This window comes from Anser cygnoides, chromosome 11 (genome assembly GCF_040182565.1).
Source record: "Anser cygnoides isolate HZ-2024a breed goose chromosome 11, Taihu_goose_T2T_genome, whole genome shotgun sequence".
Classification (NCBI taxonomy): Eukaryota; Metazoa; Chordata; class Aves; order Anseriformes; family Anatidae; genus Anser; species Anser cygnoides.
The window spans coordinates 4,352,165-4,369,420 of NC_089883.1; the positions used below are offsets into that span (position 1 = coordinate 4,352,165).

At 40.2% G+C, this 17,256-nt stretch overlaps 1 protein-coding gene across 4 annotated transcripts in view; it reads left to right on the forward strand.

Annotated features, from left to right (window-relative positions):
* The window catches only part of IGF1R (insulin like growth factor 1 receptor), a 179,829-nt gene that overhangs the window by 131,047 nt on the left and 31,526 nt on the right, over positions 1-17,256 (forward strand). For all 4 annotated transcript variants that reach the window (XM_067003772.1, XM_067003774.1, XM_067003773.1 and 1 more), the window contains 7 exons: positions 1,763-1,908; positions 3,715-3,859; positions 9,353-9,567; positions 11,443-11,569; positions 12,888-13,126; positions 13,560-13,727; positions 13,925-14,129. In XM_067003772.1, coding sequence (XP_066859873.1) covers positions 1,763-1,908; positions 3,715-3,859; positions 9,353-9,567; positions 11,443-11,569; positions 12,888-13,126; positions 13,560-13,727; positions 13,925-14,129 — 1,245 coding nt within the window. The remainder of the gene's footprint in view (positions 1-1,762; positions 1,909-3,714; positions 3,860-9,352; positions 9,568-11,442; positions 11,570-12,887; positions 13,127-13,559; positions 13,728-13,924; positions 14,130-17,256) is intronic.

The following is a 17,256-nucleotide window of genomic DNA, read 5'->3' on the forward strand; positions in this document are numbered from 1 at the left end:
TCATCCACTCATTCAAGTACCAAGGCAGTCTCTGGTTTACATTTGGATGTAAGCAACTTAACACCGTGTGTGCTCAAATCCCAATATTCGCCTGAGAAATCTTTCACTTGTTATCTACCTGAGGTTGCAGTACCAGCTGTTTGAAGTGCTTACACTGAAGTGCACGGCCATCCTATCTTATCTCAGTGTTGTGCTCAGCTGCAGAGATTGAAAGGAGCTGTAACCCAAGGCCAGCGAGTGTTTTGTTCCCCAGAGGTGGTGTTAACAAATAGTTGCAAATGGAAAGCATTTCCAGCATTCTTTGTACATGTAGCTGAATGCCTCTTGCTTGTGTCTGCAGCTTTTAGTGGTTTGTGGCATGTTACAGTGCAGGATTTTGAAACAGGATCTTACTACTAAGACAAGGAAGCTTCTTTCTTTTATTGTTTGTGCATGAAAAACTGTTGTTATCAATTTACATGTTTCTTTAAGCCTTAGAAGAGAGGGGTTTCAAATTCTTCTAAATATAATAAATAGTGAGTCCACGTTCATCAGTGTTGGCGTCAGAAACTTTTGTCTTTGGAGCTGGGTTTGATTTTTCTTTCATTTTTCCTGTCTAAAGCAATAATATAGAGTAAGTGATAATGAAATATTTATTCTAGGACTTTCATTTGTAAGATAAAAACAAGCTTCAATCAGGAAAGACATTTACCGGAAGGAGTGATCAGAGGGCACATTTTGTCCACACATGAAGTGTTTAACTTTGAGAAGAGTATGTCACCAGCGTAACAGTCTTTAAAAAGCTGTTCTAGCCAAAGGCTAGGCTAGCCCGAGTTCTTGCTCCTTGAGTTTGGTCTTTAAGAAGTGCTTATGAATGTCTGTAAGTAAAAGAAGTAGCATAAGTAAGCCTGGCAATTGGATTTCTTTGAGTTAGGGGCTGTACCTGTCTTCATGTTTTCTAGTCATTGGTGGACCTATTCTTTCTTAATCTGTGTAATCCATTTTGGATCTGTTTAGGCTTCTTGTCTGCCTCTCCCAATTCTTGTTGCAGTGAGTTACACAAATTAGTTTTGCCTCGCATGAAGATGCATCCCTTTGTTTGTTTAAACTTGCTGCTTTAATACCTCTTATGTTATGAGAAATAGTGACTAATTGGCTGCTCACTTTCTCCACATCACTCAGGACTGTATGCTCCTGCAGTTGTCTTTTCCAAGTTACAACAGCCAGGAGCATGGAATTTGCTAGCTCTGATCTTGAAATGTTGATTTAAGGGCACAGAGCCAGAAAATTTCTTAAAATCTGTAACAGTGCTTGCATATCTCTGGTTCCTAGCTGGCCTGGTTTTGGACGTAGATCCAGAATTAGCACCAGACTTCACCAGCACTCAGCGCTGTCTGTGTGAATTAGAAGGGTGGCCTTTCTCATTGTAATTGGAGTAAATGCAGTGGCACTGTTTGTTGTTGTTGTTTTTTGTTTTGTTTTGTTTTAATATCCTGAAATACCTTGTGCTCAGAAGGATAACAAAGCCTTTTAGAAACTGGCAGACAGCAGGTACGGGTCCACTTTGCTGTAAACAGGAGGTGTAAATGTTCCAGCCTCTCTGGAGTCCCATAAGTGTGTTACACTTATCTGCAGGCCTCTGCAGAAGTACAGTGACTTCCGTTCTAGCTTGAAGTATTTCCTTAAACTTTAGATGGAACTGTTTTTCAAAACTGAATTCAGAGCAGTCTGAGGAGTCAGAGATGCATATACTTATTTTCAGTCTCATTTTCTTTCCGAACAGTATGTTCTGCAGTCCTTGTGAAGGGCCATGCCCCAAAATTTGTGAGGATGGGAAAACGAAGACCATTGACTCTGTCACATCAGCACAAATGTTGCAGGGATGTACAATTCTCAAGGGGAATTTGCTGATTAACATCCGTCGTGGAAGTAAGTGACTGCCCTGTCTTTATGAACCTCTGATAAGATGGCTTTTAATATTTTCCTTTTGTCAGCATAACGACAGGAACATTAAAAACTCTGAACTCTTTGCTTTCCATCCCATAGCAGTGCTCCTGTTTGGTTTGGCCTATTGTAGCACCATTCTCCAACGTGCTAATGGAATAGGTAGTCAACTACCAACTATGAAGTAGGGAAAGCTGGTATTTTTTTTTATTATTATTATTATTATTTTTGGAAAGGCAGAGAGCTAGGATTAGGCAGGAGGATGAGCAATAGTCCCCAAGGAATAATAAAGGCCTGAGAAGGTGGAAAAGTGGAAAAGCCTTGCATCTGGGTAAGTAAACGAGTTCTCTGCAAGTAGGGCATGGCCCTGTGAGACGGGGAATAGCCTCAGTTTGTAAAGCAAGGTGTGGTGTCTTGCTAAAACATGTAATCAACAGCTTTGAAAACTCGTATGGAGCCTAGCACGGCGCCTCTGGATGGTTGTTGTTGGTGAGCTGGCCATCTGGGCTGCGTGTCCTGAACAAGCTCAGATTCAATTTTTCAGGTGATTCATCAGCCAGGGAAGTGTTGACAGCTGATGAGTTTTAAAAACAAATCAGAAGAAAAACCAAACCAACACAAAAAATGTGAAAAACATTGTTAGTTTTTGTTGGAAACGTATCTCCCTGTGGAAAGTGCTTTTTGGTTTCATGAATATGGTTGAAAGACTCAGGTATACATGATTCCCTTCCTCTTGCTGAATAAAAACCGTGGTTTAGAAACAGCAGTGTGTGGATTATTTCACTCGTGGTCTCGCTGCTGCTAGTGAATTCTTCACTATGAGAGATTTTCAAGTTAGCTGGAGCAAGGTGGGAGAGGAGAGTTATTTAAGTATTATCTAAGAGTGCTGAAGAGCATCTACTTTGTCCCAGCCCATTTGGTGTAGGAACCAGTCATTGGTATTTGAACTTCCCAGCGAAGTGGTAAGATTTCAATTTATGGTAGCAGACACACCCCGCAGCAGCATCTCCCATCCCGAATGCTTCTTAAAAACATCCCCTTACAACTGCAGCGTAACTCAGCAGCATGATGACAGCAGGCAAGGACTGCAGACCTTGAGCCTGGTGAAGGACACGGTGTTGCAGACCTAGGAAAGGACAGTACAGGTCCTAGGGAGAGGGCAGTACTGCAGAGTGGAGCTTGCTCTGAAGAGGTTTTAACAACTTATTAGAGAAAATCACCTTCAGCATGCTGCATGGAACATGTTCCATGGCATGAGGACATCCTCATGATTTTGTGTTTGTTTCATAGAGTTCCCAGTTTTGTAGCCAAAGCTTTCTAGGTCACTGAAATAAGTGCTTTATGACACCCTGGAGACCAGTAGCTTACCTCTCGGTCTTTATCTTCAGTCTTAGTTTCCGTTTTCCATTGGAGCATTCTGTCTGAGCCTTGCTCTGGAGCTGAAGAGCAATTCCAGTCGTATGGATGTGTACATTTACACCAGGGTCTTTTCTGCCCTGCCAGAATGCTGGCTCAGTACTTGGTGCTGGCTTCAGAGCACAATATCCATGGGAAAAAAGAGGTATACTGATACGAAAAGGTCAGAGTGGTTTTCCAGTGTTGCTTTGTCTTTCTTTTGTCCTTTCAACAGTCTGTCTGCACAGGTAACTGGTACTGTAGGAGGAATACTACTACTCTTGTTTGCGTTTGTTGCTTTTGAAAATATTTTCTTTTACTGAACTGATAGTTAAGTAGAATACTGTTTAGAGCTATGAATTCTGGAATAATAAAGCTACATTTTTCTTAATATAGATAACATCGCTTCAGAACTGGAGAATTTTATGGGTCTGATTGAGACAGTAACGGGGTACGTGAAGATTCGCCATTCCCATGCATTAGTCTCCCTGTCTTTCTTGAAGAACCTGCGGTATATTCTGGGAGAGGAACAAGTGGACGGGTAAGTGTTCAGATATTTGTAGATGCAATTTTATTTCAGCAGAAAGCCACAGACTAAGTCTCCTAATGAACATTCATGTACCATTTATAGACTCTTCTCTTCCACTAATAAGCAGTGTTTTTCTCCCAGTGAACACCATTGCACAGCCTTTGCTTGTTTGGATTACTATCCGAACCAGCATATTAAAATGAGCATATTAGGAGTACTTTCGTGATAACTTTGCTGTTGCTTTTCACTTTAGCGAGCACCTTTCCTAGGGAGATTCTTCACATTGATCAAGAGTTTCCTTTTTTTTTTTTTTTGCTCTATTTCATTGAGAAAGGAGCAGCTTCAGAAACAATTGAATTTCTTCACGATTTGTTACTGTTGGCTTTTAGCAGAGTTTTATGGAGAATGTCAGCCAAAAGGAAATCTGAACTTCACTAACCAGGGCGTGCAATTGGAAGTGGCCAGACTAGTATGAAATAGTTTGCAAGTTGGAGTAGTTTGCAATTCCTTAAAATACTAACATGAAATTAATTGTCTATCAAGCAGAAAATAGCTTGGTCAGAAAGAGTAAAGTTGATCCCCTGAAAGGGTTGCTGTGGGTTATTCTGCTGCTGTAATGTATATATAATGTGTGATACTTCTGGTACTTCACACTCTATATAACTCCTGTTTTCCCATGATGGTAGTTGGTAGAAGAGGCAACAGTTTTTATCTCCTCAGAACTTGCAGCACTGAGGTGTGCTGATGTTCCTTTAGCAAACTGCCTTGCTCATTCTCTTCCCAAATCAAGTAGCAGTCCAAGTTTAAAATGGTATTCTGTGGGAGAAGTAAGTCTCCGTCAGTAATGAGAGTGCTATTAAATGAAGAATTTTGGGAAACCGTATAGGAAAAGGTGGTGGGAAGGTCATGGGAAAGGTTGCTTGTGTCTGATTTATCTGCCCCGACAGGATAAAGTTACAGCATGAGGGATTCATCGCAACCTCCCTCTTTCTCTCAGGCTAGTCTTTGGTCAGCCTTAAATTCTTCAAATTCCACCATCTGACAGAGCAAGTTAAAGGGCAGCTCTTCATCCTGCACTTGAAAAGCACACTGTCTTTTTCAGTAAGAACATTGGCTCTATGGAAAAGCTTGTTTCTAATTGCAAATCCTAGAGGCTTGTCACTTTGCTGAGCACAAGGCTCATTCAGCCCACTTACGATGTGGTGTGCTCTAAGAGATACTCCAATTATACGTTTGTCTTTTCTTCTGTACCTCTCGGTCCCCCTCTCTCTTGCGCTCCTTAAATTTGAGTTCAGCTTTGGGTTTTAAGTAGTAATTATGTTTCTGGTACCTTGTATGTTGGCAAGCAGAGCAGATAGGAAGAGAAGTGGCAGGTTTTTAAATCTGATTCCCAAACAGAAAAGGAAGTGGTGCAGCTTTGAAGAGGAAAACGGGGCTGAGTGGGATTACCTGAGCTAAATTTTGCCCGTGCTAGGAAATGACTGCAGTTACATGCCTCTTTCACTTTCTGTAGAAGATGCCTAGCATAATCTAGGCATTACCACAACCTAAATAACATTTCCAAAAATATTTAGATGAAAGTAGATACCTGGCAAGAAGGAAGTGAGCTTGAACAAGTACTTTGGCATAGCTGTGAACAACAGGGAATGGATCTTAACCTGGGAAATACTGGTCTGCTTGAATAATAGTTGTTTATGCCAGTGTTGCCTTGGGGGGTGAGAAAGATGTTAAATTAAGAACCATTACTATAGTTGTTCATTATATGACTGTCCCCCACTGCACCATCACTTTCTTATTGAACGGGACTGAAAAAACAGTGCTTTAATATTTCTTCCTTACTCAGTTACTGGTGCCTGCCTCGTTTGTCACAGAACATGAGAAGCTTAGAGGGAATTTAATTTCTTCAGGTGTTTCCAGGGTATTCGTTACCTCTTTTGAACAACGCATCAGTAGTGAATGTGCTCCCACTGCAAGGAAAGAATTCCCCTTTACAAATTGGGAAGCTGAGACGGAGATGTGCTGGAATGGTCTCGGTGTCCACTCTAGGATTTGGATTCCTGGTCTGGTGCTCGCTCTGCCTGGCAATTCTGTGCTCTGCCAAGGCGCTGCATGCTCGTTGCCATCTCTGATGTCAGCCACCCTGCGAGTGGATGACACATGGGCAGCACGTCTCCCAGTGTCTCCAGGCTGGGTACCTGGAAAACGAGCAATTGTTGGGCATCAGGAGCAAGTAAGGAGATGATTGCCAAGGCATGACTGTTCTCTGCCATGCTGTTGTATACACGTTGGCTCTGTTCTCATCAGACCTTCATGGGTTGCGCTGTGCCATAGGTGTGGAACATGTACGAAGTTCACAGGGAGCTGCTTAGCCAGTGTTTTGTATGTGTAAAGTGATAAGGGTTTTCCTTTTTGCTCATCTCATACTGGTTGGTGTTCCAGCTCTCCAGTGGGATTTGCTTCTCTCTCTTCATTGTAGCACTGAGATGGACAGCTTCTCTTCTGTATGTCCCACTGGTTGCTTGTCTTGTTCCAGGCTTGTCAGGCTCTGCTGTAAACCTGGACCTGTAGCCAGCTCATCCACTGCAATTACGAGTCCTCTGCCGGTTCTTGTTCCCTCTTTGGTGCAAGTCACTTGCCTTCAGAGATCATACACTGCCACTTTTTTTTTTTGCAGCAAACTTACTTGTTCATTACCCCTTTTAGGAACTTTGTGTCATTAATGCAAATTGTGGAAGGGGATAAAGGGTGACTGAAAGCTTGTTTTAACACTTAGTACCCATATCTCCTTTTGGGGTGGATGTAGTGTTCCACATCGTTGCTTTACGATGCGTGCGTGTGGACAGATGGAGCATTGCGTGCAGATACGGAGTGTGGAGCAGGTTTTTAATGTATGCAGTCAATAATTAAGTAGCTATGGGTGCTCTGCAGTTGGGAATACACATCCTGTTGTGGGAATGCTCTCCTGTGGGTGTGCATGGGTTATGCAGGTTGCCTTGAGGCTTTTTTATGGCACAGCCTGCTAACAGCTGTGCTTCCTACTCCTGTTCAGAGGTTTAGCCTGTCCTTCAGGCCATGCTCTCCAGTCATTCACGTAGATACAGTCTCTAGGGTTTGACTGGCAGTGCTTTGTTTTCCTACACTGAATCTTCTATTCTTTCCATCCTATCTTCCTTGGCATCCCTATTTTTTTCCACAGCTGCTGGAGCCAAAGTCTGATATAATCTTTATTTATAACTTTATTTATAACCTAAGCCCTAAGTGCACTCCTGTTGCCCTCTGTTCCACCTTTCGAGCCACGCAGCATTGCACATCTCCTGTGACTGGCACTGGATATAGCATTCCAAGTGTGGTTTCCCTGGTGCTTTGATTGGTGCCAGAATAACTTCCCCTAATTTATACTTTCAGTGTATATAGGAACTCTTAGGACTTGTTTGCCTTCCCTGACTGCTGCTCAAACTTGTGCTTTAAAAGCTTTAAAGCTTTAAAAGTATGATCCACAGAAATTCCAGGCCGTGGCCCACTCAGTGTGCAGTTGTGTGAAGCACTGGTGTGTGCTTGATTTGCCCTGTTTATTCGACTCTCTTGAAAGCTTAGCCACATTGCTTTAATACAAGAATTATCTCTAGTGTCTAAAGCATAATTGCCACAGTTGTGAGCAGGAGACGAGCTAGGCTGTTATTAAATATTTAAGATGGTTTCTGTAGTCGTGGAGCCACACCTCTGTTTATTGCATTAAATCCAAGTCCAGCTTTTTGGGTCTTTGCTGAAAAGCTTAGTTGCCATTGCTTAATCACACACGCTAATTATAGTGAAGTGTCATCTTTTCAGCAGCACACAAAGAGCTGCAGGGATTTTAGTCATCTGTAACAAAGTAATAGGTGTCTGAAATAAACACGCTTTTTGGTGCTATCTGTTGAATCCCACATGCGGTGTAGCATCATCGTTCTCTCCTGGCAAGATGCGTTTAACACCTATATCTACGTACTCCCTTTTCAACTGTGTTAGTCACCAGAGCACATTCTTCTCAGCTTCTGACTGCAGTGGTACCAGGTGTATCAACTTTGTTAGTAATCAAGTCATGGATATTTAGGGGACACTTGGAAATAGGATAAACCGCTTCTCTTTCATGTTGTTCTGAAAACACAGTGAGCATTTTGGTATGTTACAAGAAACCGCAACTGTGCAGAAACTGCGTTCTGTGCAGATTGTAACCAGCATGCAGTTTTTATATCAGATTGTGTGAGGAAGGAATTAATGCTGGATTTTATTTGAAACAGTGGAAGGAAAACAATAAACGAGTGGTCAGCTTCTTATGAGCCCTGTGGTTTGTCTGCCACATTACCCTGACTGTAACTCTCTAGTTAAAATGATGCACAGGAAGTGTAATTTTAACTACAAACTACAAGTGTGTTGATAGAGGCTTACCAGTGCAAAATGGCTTACACAGATTGCAAGTGTTTATTGTGCTAGTAATGGATTTTGTGTTGATACAGTTCCGTTGGTAGGACTTGCAACAGAATAACAAATGCTACTGTGATAGGTTGTTTTGATATAGGTTCATCAGCTACGCAAACCTTTAACTCATTTCCCGATTGTGCATTCCTGGTCCTGCTATCTGAAAATGTGTTTTCGCAGGTGTTGTCTTAATGCTGATGTAGAGCCTCTTCTCTTGTTTTTGCTGCACCTGTTTTTTTGTTTTTTTTTTTTTTTTTTTGCATTCAGCACAGTCAAGTGGCACCAGGAATTCCTCTATGATAGGATTTACACGCACAACTTTGCATTTAATGTCTGTGGAAATAAAGCATGTTCGTATTATTCTACTGCTGTGCCTGGGGAGTGGGCTCAGCACATGCTGCTGCTGCCTGTGTTATTAGTTCTGTACTTTGAAGTGTGGATCCTGCGCTGTGCAGTCCATGCAACTGTTCACTGTCAGGTTTTGATGTATAGGCGCAACTGTACTTGGCACAACGTAGGAAATCTTTATTGGGCCAAAAGGTAAACTAAGACACAGAGGCAAGGAAGCCTCGCTATGCAAACTCTTACAGTTGCTTTTGTAAACATAAGCAAGACAGCTGTGCTCACTATTTTGTCATCAGGACTGCAGCATGCTTTTCCTCCCGTAAGGTATATGCGGTTACTGCTTCCCATTTGCGACAAAATGGAAAATCTATTGTAGAGATCTGCTGTCCAGAGGACGTGAATTTATATTCTTTGTAGTAGCTTCCATATTTATTCATTATTAAAACACATGTTGGAATGGGAGTTACACAGTGTGGTGTCAGCTTTGGAGTCCTGTGTAAGTCATTTCCCTGCCCTCTGACCAAAGTGAACATTCAGGGAAAACTTGCTGCATGGGAGATAAGAAAATCATTTACTCTACTGAATACCAATTTAAAGTAATGAGAGGAAATGAAGTCTTTTAAAGTTTGCTTTTATTAAGGTATTCTTGGTGGGAATTGGCTGTGTATTAAAACTAATATTTTTCCTTCAAAAACTTCCTTCTAGGAATTATTCTTTTTATGTGCTTGATAACCACAATCTTCAGCAGCTGTGGGACTGGAACCATCATAACTTGACGATCAAGGAGGGGAAAATGTACTTTGCGTTTAATCCTAAACTGTGTGTTTCCGAGATCTACCGTATGGAGGAAGTTTCAGGAACCAAAGGGCGACAGAGCAAAGGAGATATAAATCCAAGGAACAATGGGGAGAGAGCCTCTTGTAAGTTCAAACAGCCACCCACACCACATGGCCATGTTGCTGACTGTTACAACATGTAGAGGTTAGACACTACAGTGGGATTTCTGTAACAAATGTTTGAAGAAAACTACTTTCAGAATCACCTTTTTTTTTTTGATGACAGCAGTATCCGATAACAATAGGAACATACTTGGGATATGAGAAATAAAATCTTGGTTTTGGTATAGCCAATGAAGAACAGTTTTTTTTCCTGTTTCCTTTGCAGATGTACATCATTATTGGTATTTTCCTTGCTCAGATACCTACTCTTTCTTGATATTAAGGAGGCTGCTGAAATAACAACTCGATAGACTCCAAAACAAACCGTTTTTTATATTATATTAAAGCTTCTTTTCAGCTCCGGTCAAATATTGCATCTTGCTGTTAGAAATGCTTGTTGTAAACCCAGTTTTCTTTGCTTTGTTTTCAAATTATTTGCTTTTGATTTGAGAATTGTTTTTAGTGTTCTACAGTATGGCTAAACTTCAGTGTCTTTCCATTTAATTTTGGATTCTGCAGTGGCCAAAATTATTTGAAAGTCCTCTGTAGACTTTGGTGGTCTTCACATCAGGTCTCCAGGTGTAACCAACACATTTAAAAGCAGTCTCTCACGTAGGAATTAAGAAGACGGAACACTTACAAATTGGACTTCAGACTCTTAGAACTGACAGTGCATTTTTCTTTGGTCTATTTGTGGTGTTCTTGGAGCTGAGTAAATTAAAATGTATCTTGTGTATAAGTCAAGTCCCCTTGTTCAGGATGGTGTTTACAAAAGTAGGACACATACTCTGCTGAATGTCTCTTTAGGCGTGATGCATAAATGCAGATGGCATAGATCCTTGTTGTAAGCACACTCCATTCTTTGCACATTCAATAGAGTAAAGGCTTGCAGTCCTGGAGGAGTTACAGACACACAGCCAGTCCTTACTACCACTGAGGCTAGTGCCAGCCGCTGCCTGTTTTTAAAAAAAAAACATTACAGAAAGCTTTCTGACTCCGAGAAGGGGAAAAGAATCAACAAAAGCTAAATTGCCTTTGAAAAGATAGCACCAATAGTGCCAGTGTACATGAGGGTGAAACGTCCTTTATTTTTTCAGAGATGTCTATGGAACATTCGAAACTCACAGTTGACACTTAGAACGCTATTTCTTCATCCAAGAATTAAGTTTTTAAAATGCTATTTTGTTTTGGATTGGAAAACTCAGTGAGTTGGTAGTAGGAAGCTGTTCATTTCCAAGCTGGCAGCTTTCATTCAGCTCTGTTCAGTGGAGTAGCTGGAAGCTGCTGCCATCAAATGGCTGTGCGGTATATGAACTGAGTTTTGGAGTTCTTGGTCCAGCCTGCAATGAATAGGAACATCAACTCCTTTATCCTTTCCATCTTGTCCATTCTCCAGAAAAACAGACTGTAATCATCAAAAATTGTCTTGGAAAGTGAGAACAGAGTGGCCAGTTACTGCTTGTACATTGGAGTTGGCTGATCAATTTAGTGCTACTAAACCAGTCCTGTGAATAAACAGGACTTCCATTTCTCACTCAGGGAGAATCTGAAGTAGTTTTCCGGAGTTTTTTGGTGATGCATTAAAAGAAAATGTTCTTCAGAAAAAAAGCAACAAACAGGTAGCTCTAACATACACTATAATGATTGCCAAGGACGGTACTTACCCGTAAGCACTCAAATATATATTGAATGAATATGAAATGAGGATGAAAAGCTCAGGAATAAGGCGTTGGCATATTGTGGTATCACAGGCACTACTGGAAAGGCTAATTAGCTAAAACTGACATGTAAGAAAGAACAAAAACTATTAGGCGATGCAGTGCTAACTCTGCCCTGTGATGTCCTTCTGTCTTGCAGGTGAAAGCCACATCCTGCGTTTTGTTTCCAACACTACACTGAAGAATCGGATTAAACTAACGTGGGAACGGTATCGCCCTCCGGATTACAGAGATCTCATTAGCTTCACTGTTTACTACAAAGAAGCGTGAGTAGATGTCTTCAGAGACTAATGGAGACAGTAAAAGGATGGTAGACAATTTTGTTCTGACTGCTGTTTTGCTAAGAACAGTTTGTCAGTTAAGTTGTTCAGGTAGTTCCTATTTCATGCAGTTTACGTATTCCATCCTATTTACAAATTTCATCTTCAAGTCCTGCTTTCATTCAAATGCTTTTCTTGATGGAGCAAAAGCCCCATTTAAAACAAGGATTGTTTTGACTGAAGACTACAAATGGGTTCCAAATCCATTGGGTAGTTTCAAATTTGAAAAAATGAGATCGATGGCTTGGCTATTCTCAGGGCACTACTTCAGAGCTCTCTGTAAGTCATGTTGTTATACCTAATGAGATCTTTTACTTCTCGAGTCATAGTAATAAGAGGGTGTCACAAATCAGCAGTATTACTTTGATGACTTGTCTTACTTGGGGTTTAGGGTTATTTAGGTTATCCAACCTCAGTAGTTTTCTGCATTAGTATCTCTTGATAGTGAAGTGGCACAGTTGCTGGAGAAAGCATAATTTCTTGGGAGGTTTATCTGCCTCTGCATATCCTTGTATGATTTCAGATTTAAAGTAGAGACAAAATACAAATGAGTACGGTAATTGTACAAGTAATTTGGAGGGGTGAAAGGTAGGTTCAGAACAGCGGTAATGACTTACTGAGCAAGGCTGTGAGAGACAGAAGAAGAACTTGTTGAAGTCTAGTATTGCTTGAAAAAGAGTATCATCGTGATGGTGTACTATGATGCAGTAAACTTAGTGTTGATGAGTTTATAGTAAATAATGAACAAGAATAGTACCTGCATGAGTGTTGTAATTCATAAAAAGCAGAATTACATGCCTATGTAAGCATGTTGCTCTTGTGTGGAAACAAAAGGAAAAAAAGCCTGTTGGACTGGCCAAGGCCAGTCGTGAAGGTCAGAGATCTTTATAGTAAAAATTTGGCCACTATCAATAAGTATTTTAAGTTGCTTCTGTTTCATATATGCTTGGGTGAAGTCTAAATATGTCTGAAGTTTTTCACTGTCTGTTTCTGATAACAAAAGACAAATCCTGTATTAGTATTTCTGTGCAGGACCTTGCCTTATTGCTAGTGACTAAAGATAAGACCTGTAGCTAAACCCGAACTTTGAGTTTTATAGTGCTTGGAAATAAAAGCAGATTTTATTCTGTTGTATTCTGCTGTTGAAAACAAGTAAGCTTTATTTGTTTCATTGAGAAGTGTTGAAACGAGGTGTTCTCATAAATGCGTGACAATTTTAGGGCAATTTAAATATTTTGGACTTTTTTTTCTTTGAATATTTCAGGCCATTTAAAAATGTGACTGAGTATGATGGTCAAGATGCATGTGGCTCCAATAGCTGGAACATGGTTGATGTTGACCTGCCACCAAACAAAGAGAACAACCCTGGAATTTTACTGCAGGGATTGAAACCTTGGACTCAGTACGCCATTTATGTCAAGGCTGTTACCCTCACAATGATGGAAAACCATCATATTCATGGAGCAAAAAGTGAAATTGTTTATATACGAACCAATGCTGCAGGTGAGTTCCTGGCCTCTTGGCTAAGAGGTTGATAACACTGCAGGTATGCTCGTTACATTACTGTGCAAGTTCTTTTGTTAATACAGAAACAGAATTTTTGGGCAGATGTATGCAATGCTAGAAAAAGTCGATAATTTTAAAAGCAGCATTAAAATTTGTATGAAGGTTTTCTCATACCTTAGGGTATCAGGCTTTGTTCCACTGGTGAAGGTAAATTTTAATGCAGTTTTGGTTTGGACTGTACATGATGGTTACAGTTGTACCCTTCCTAACCATTGTTAGTGGGGCATAAATATAGGAAATCTTTTCTTTAAGACAGGATGGTGGTTTTTGTTGCAGTTTATTAGGATTCACTGTGAATGCTTGCATGCAAATGTACTGTAGAACGTGCTGGGTTTAAAATGCCTTCATTTTTTTTCTTTTTTTTCCCCAGTGCCATCCATTCCCTTGGATGTTATTTCAGCATCCAACTCCTCTTCCCAACTGATTGTGAAATGGAATCCTCCCTCTCTTCCCAATGGCAATCTCTCGTACTATATTGTACGATGGCAGCAGCAACCTCAGGACAGTTATCTTTACAGACACAATTACTGCTCCAAAGGTAGGAAAACTAAACGCAGTTGTGTTGAAATGTCTGGGACTCTTACCTGCCAGGGCACATTATTGACAAGCGCTAAAGCCTGTGTCCTGCTTCACAACGCTTTTGTGAATAGCAGCAAGTACAAAGGGATGGGTGTATTGTTGCCATGTTCATAACAGGGAGACAGAAAAGAAATAAACTGCCTCTGTTCTCTTAAGATAAAGTCCCAATTCGAAGATATGCTGATGGGACCATTGATACAGAAGAAGCTACTGAACCCACCAAGCCAGAGGGCTGTGGGGGAGAAAAAGGACCTTGTTGTGCTTGTCCCAAGACAGAGGCAGAAAAGCAAGCTGAGAAGGAGGAAGCAGAGTACCGGAAGGTCTTTGAGAACTTCCTTCACAACTCCATCTTTGTCCCCAGGTAATGAGCTTTGGATAATAATTGCCTTTTTTTTTTAAATAACATTTCCTGGAGCTAAGGCTTCCTGAATGAGAGAGCATATGTAGATAACACCTGGAACATACACACATTGCCTTTCCATTTGTGTGAGACAGTCAGCGGTCTTCTTACTTCAGTTTCTCTTATTCACTAATTTTCACCCTACTCTCTCCATTTTAGCTAATAATAAGGGTTCTTACCTATATTGTTCAAGGGCTTTAGTGATGGTTTCTTTTCAGAGTCAAGAGTCACTTAAGCAGCTCTTTGTCTATAAGGGTCTCAGAGATGAGCAACATGTATCAGACAAAGGATTTCAAATGAGATCTTTCTCTAAATAGCCATTTAAGTGCTTATGTTCCTAATCAGAAGATTTATTTGCCTTTGAAGGTGCGTTCACCTTGCAGAATTGAAACTGGTGTGCCTTTCTCACAGCACTAATTGCAGAGGGCATATTGGTTTTCTGGGCCTATCCTACAGAGAAATAGTAAATATACTCACTCTTCCATGATAAATACTGCTGCATACACGTTAAGTGGAGTAGTAATGCATCATAGAGTGGATACTACTGAATTACTTGATGATTTTGATCCTTGAGTTTCTAATTTATCCTTTATGTAAGGTGGTCTTACTTTAGATAATTGGATCCTGGAACATAGCACACAGCGTGTAGCTGTTAGGTTACAGTCTGTAAGCAATCGCATTTCAATCATGCATGCTACCTCATCGTCTCTGTTGGCAGGTAAAGTTTATGGTGAAGTCCTGTGTTTGAGAGCTCTAAAGCGTGCCTCTGTTGCTCATTAGAACTAGGTTATATCACTCTCAATCGTGATTTTCTGGACCTTTATTTAAGGCTCTTTTGAATTGACCTGTTTGGGTTTGATGTATATATGTAGTGCTTCTTAGCTTTGTCCAAAAAATCAGGAACTAATTGTCTCGCTTTAGAAGTGCTAAATGTATCTGAGCTGTGTTTGATTCATGTTTAGTGTTGATAGTTGAACTTGTGCAGTATTTCCCTGTAGATGGTAAGAACCAGCAGCAAAGGTGAGGTACAGAGAAGTAGCAGCCACTGTGACTAGCCAGGACGTAATTCCAGAGCATTGTGAGATTTTATAAATGTGATCTCATTTTGGACTTCTTGAAATTGCAGAGCAAGGAGTTTTGAAAGGCAAATTTAAGGTGTAAACTACCTGAAATTCTGTCAGATCAGCTTTTACAAAATATATATATATATATTTTATTTCAGCACAGTTTGGCCATTTAAATAATCTTGTTATTTTCTCCCAAATTTTCTTGCATTCCCCAAAACACAAGGAAAATAACAGAACCTTGAACTCAGTAACAAATAAACTGATCAGTTCACAAAGGATTTCCTGAAGGCTTGACAGTTTCCCCTTTTGCTTAACTTACTGTCATAAGGGTGTGTTTTGTAACAACAAGGGCATATAAGGTGTAATGCTCAGAAATAGCTGCATAGCTAAGCAACTTTAAAGAGACTGTATGTCAGGGAAATTAGAGATTATGAGCTAGTGAAATGTCTCTATGGGACAAATCTAAGCAGCTTGTTACTTGCTGATGTCAATTTTTTTTTTCTTTCCCAAGGGAGCAGTTAGTTAATGTGTTAATGCAAGCCTCAATAGTAGTATTTGTTTCCAGTGTTGTACCTGTCTTTAGGATATTATGAACAAAATGCAGCATGTAATACAGCATGAAAATATTCAGCTGTGTGGTTTTAAGGTTGTTTAAAATGACCGTTGATCTAATCTTGTGTGCAGTTTCTGGATGACCCCATATCTATTACTGTAGTCATGAGGTAGATTTCAAACATTACGACTATGGTTAGTCTTCGGCAGACACTCCTGACCACAGGAGGACAAGTCATTCTTCAAGTTTGGTTCTCTAACGAGCAGTATAAGATGGATGCTGTTTATAATTGAAAGTATATGAGAATTAATGTCAAAATTGACATTGAATTTAAGAACAGTTAGTTTTTATATTAAATGGCTTATACTTTTTTCTTTCTAATGTCAATTTGATTTTATTTTTACATTTTCCTTCACTATCTCTTGCATTTTTCTTCCTTCCTCTCTTTCAATAGAATAGATGAGTTTTCGTATGTTTATCTGTAGACCTTTCCTTATTTTCTTAGATTCTTGCTTTTTTGTTTTTATCTGTGCCTTTCCACTAAAGCAGGAAACTGCTTGACACACAAGCAATGGTGTCAAATGTCTTGACGTTTTAATCGTGTTTGCCATGTGGCCTATTCTTGTCTTCATTTATTTTTGTGCTGTGGTTTATATGGCAACTGAGAATGTGAAAATGACTACTTGAAACAGCAAAAGAATTTGGAAAAAATTGTAGTGAAATCCTAAATAATTAAAAAAAAAAATTCATCCAGTTTCTGCCAGAAGATTTCAAAACCAAGTCAGCCTTTTCTGGCTTGCTCTGCAACAAGCTGCTTTGTGGCTGACTGTGGTAAGACAGTATACTTGATGGTGAATTAACTTCTCCTGTTGCATCAGCTTTTTGCTGTTGTGTGTTTTGGGCAGGCCTTACTCACCTGATCTGCAACTCACTCTAGTACATATGTATTAGATTTCACCCTTGTTGTTGATAACCACTGTGTTGATCAGGTGCTAAATGGGCACTGGCTAAGTGATTGCAGCTGGGATAGGATTCAAGCCAAAAATGTTTTTGTGACCAGTGTCACTCGTCTTTATTTTTTACTTTAATTCCCCTGTTGTGTTACTTTCCAGGTGTGAGCAGTCCAGCTGACCTTAGTGACAAGGAGAGCAGGAGGTAGAAAAGCCAGATTGCCTAGCAGTCAGTGCTTTGGTGCAAAACAGATGTGGATCTGACACAAGACCAAGTGACATGTCTGTTATGTAGCAATCATGTGTTGGTTAGCTCATACCAGCCAAATGTTTATAGAGTATTTTTATATTGATGTTTGTACTGACGCTCAGGCCTGTCCATTATAACAGTTTCTTAGACTTGGGAAAGTAGCAGTCTTACTGTAAATCCTCAGGTTTAAATCAGTTCTTACACGTCATATAGCTGCCTGTAAGGTAAAGCAAAGTTGCTTGGTGAAATCTTTGCTATACACAATATT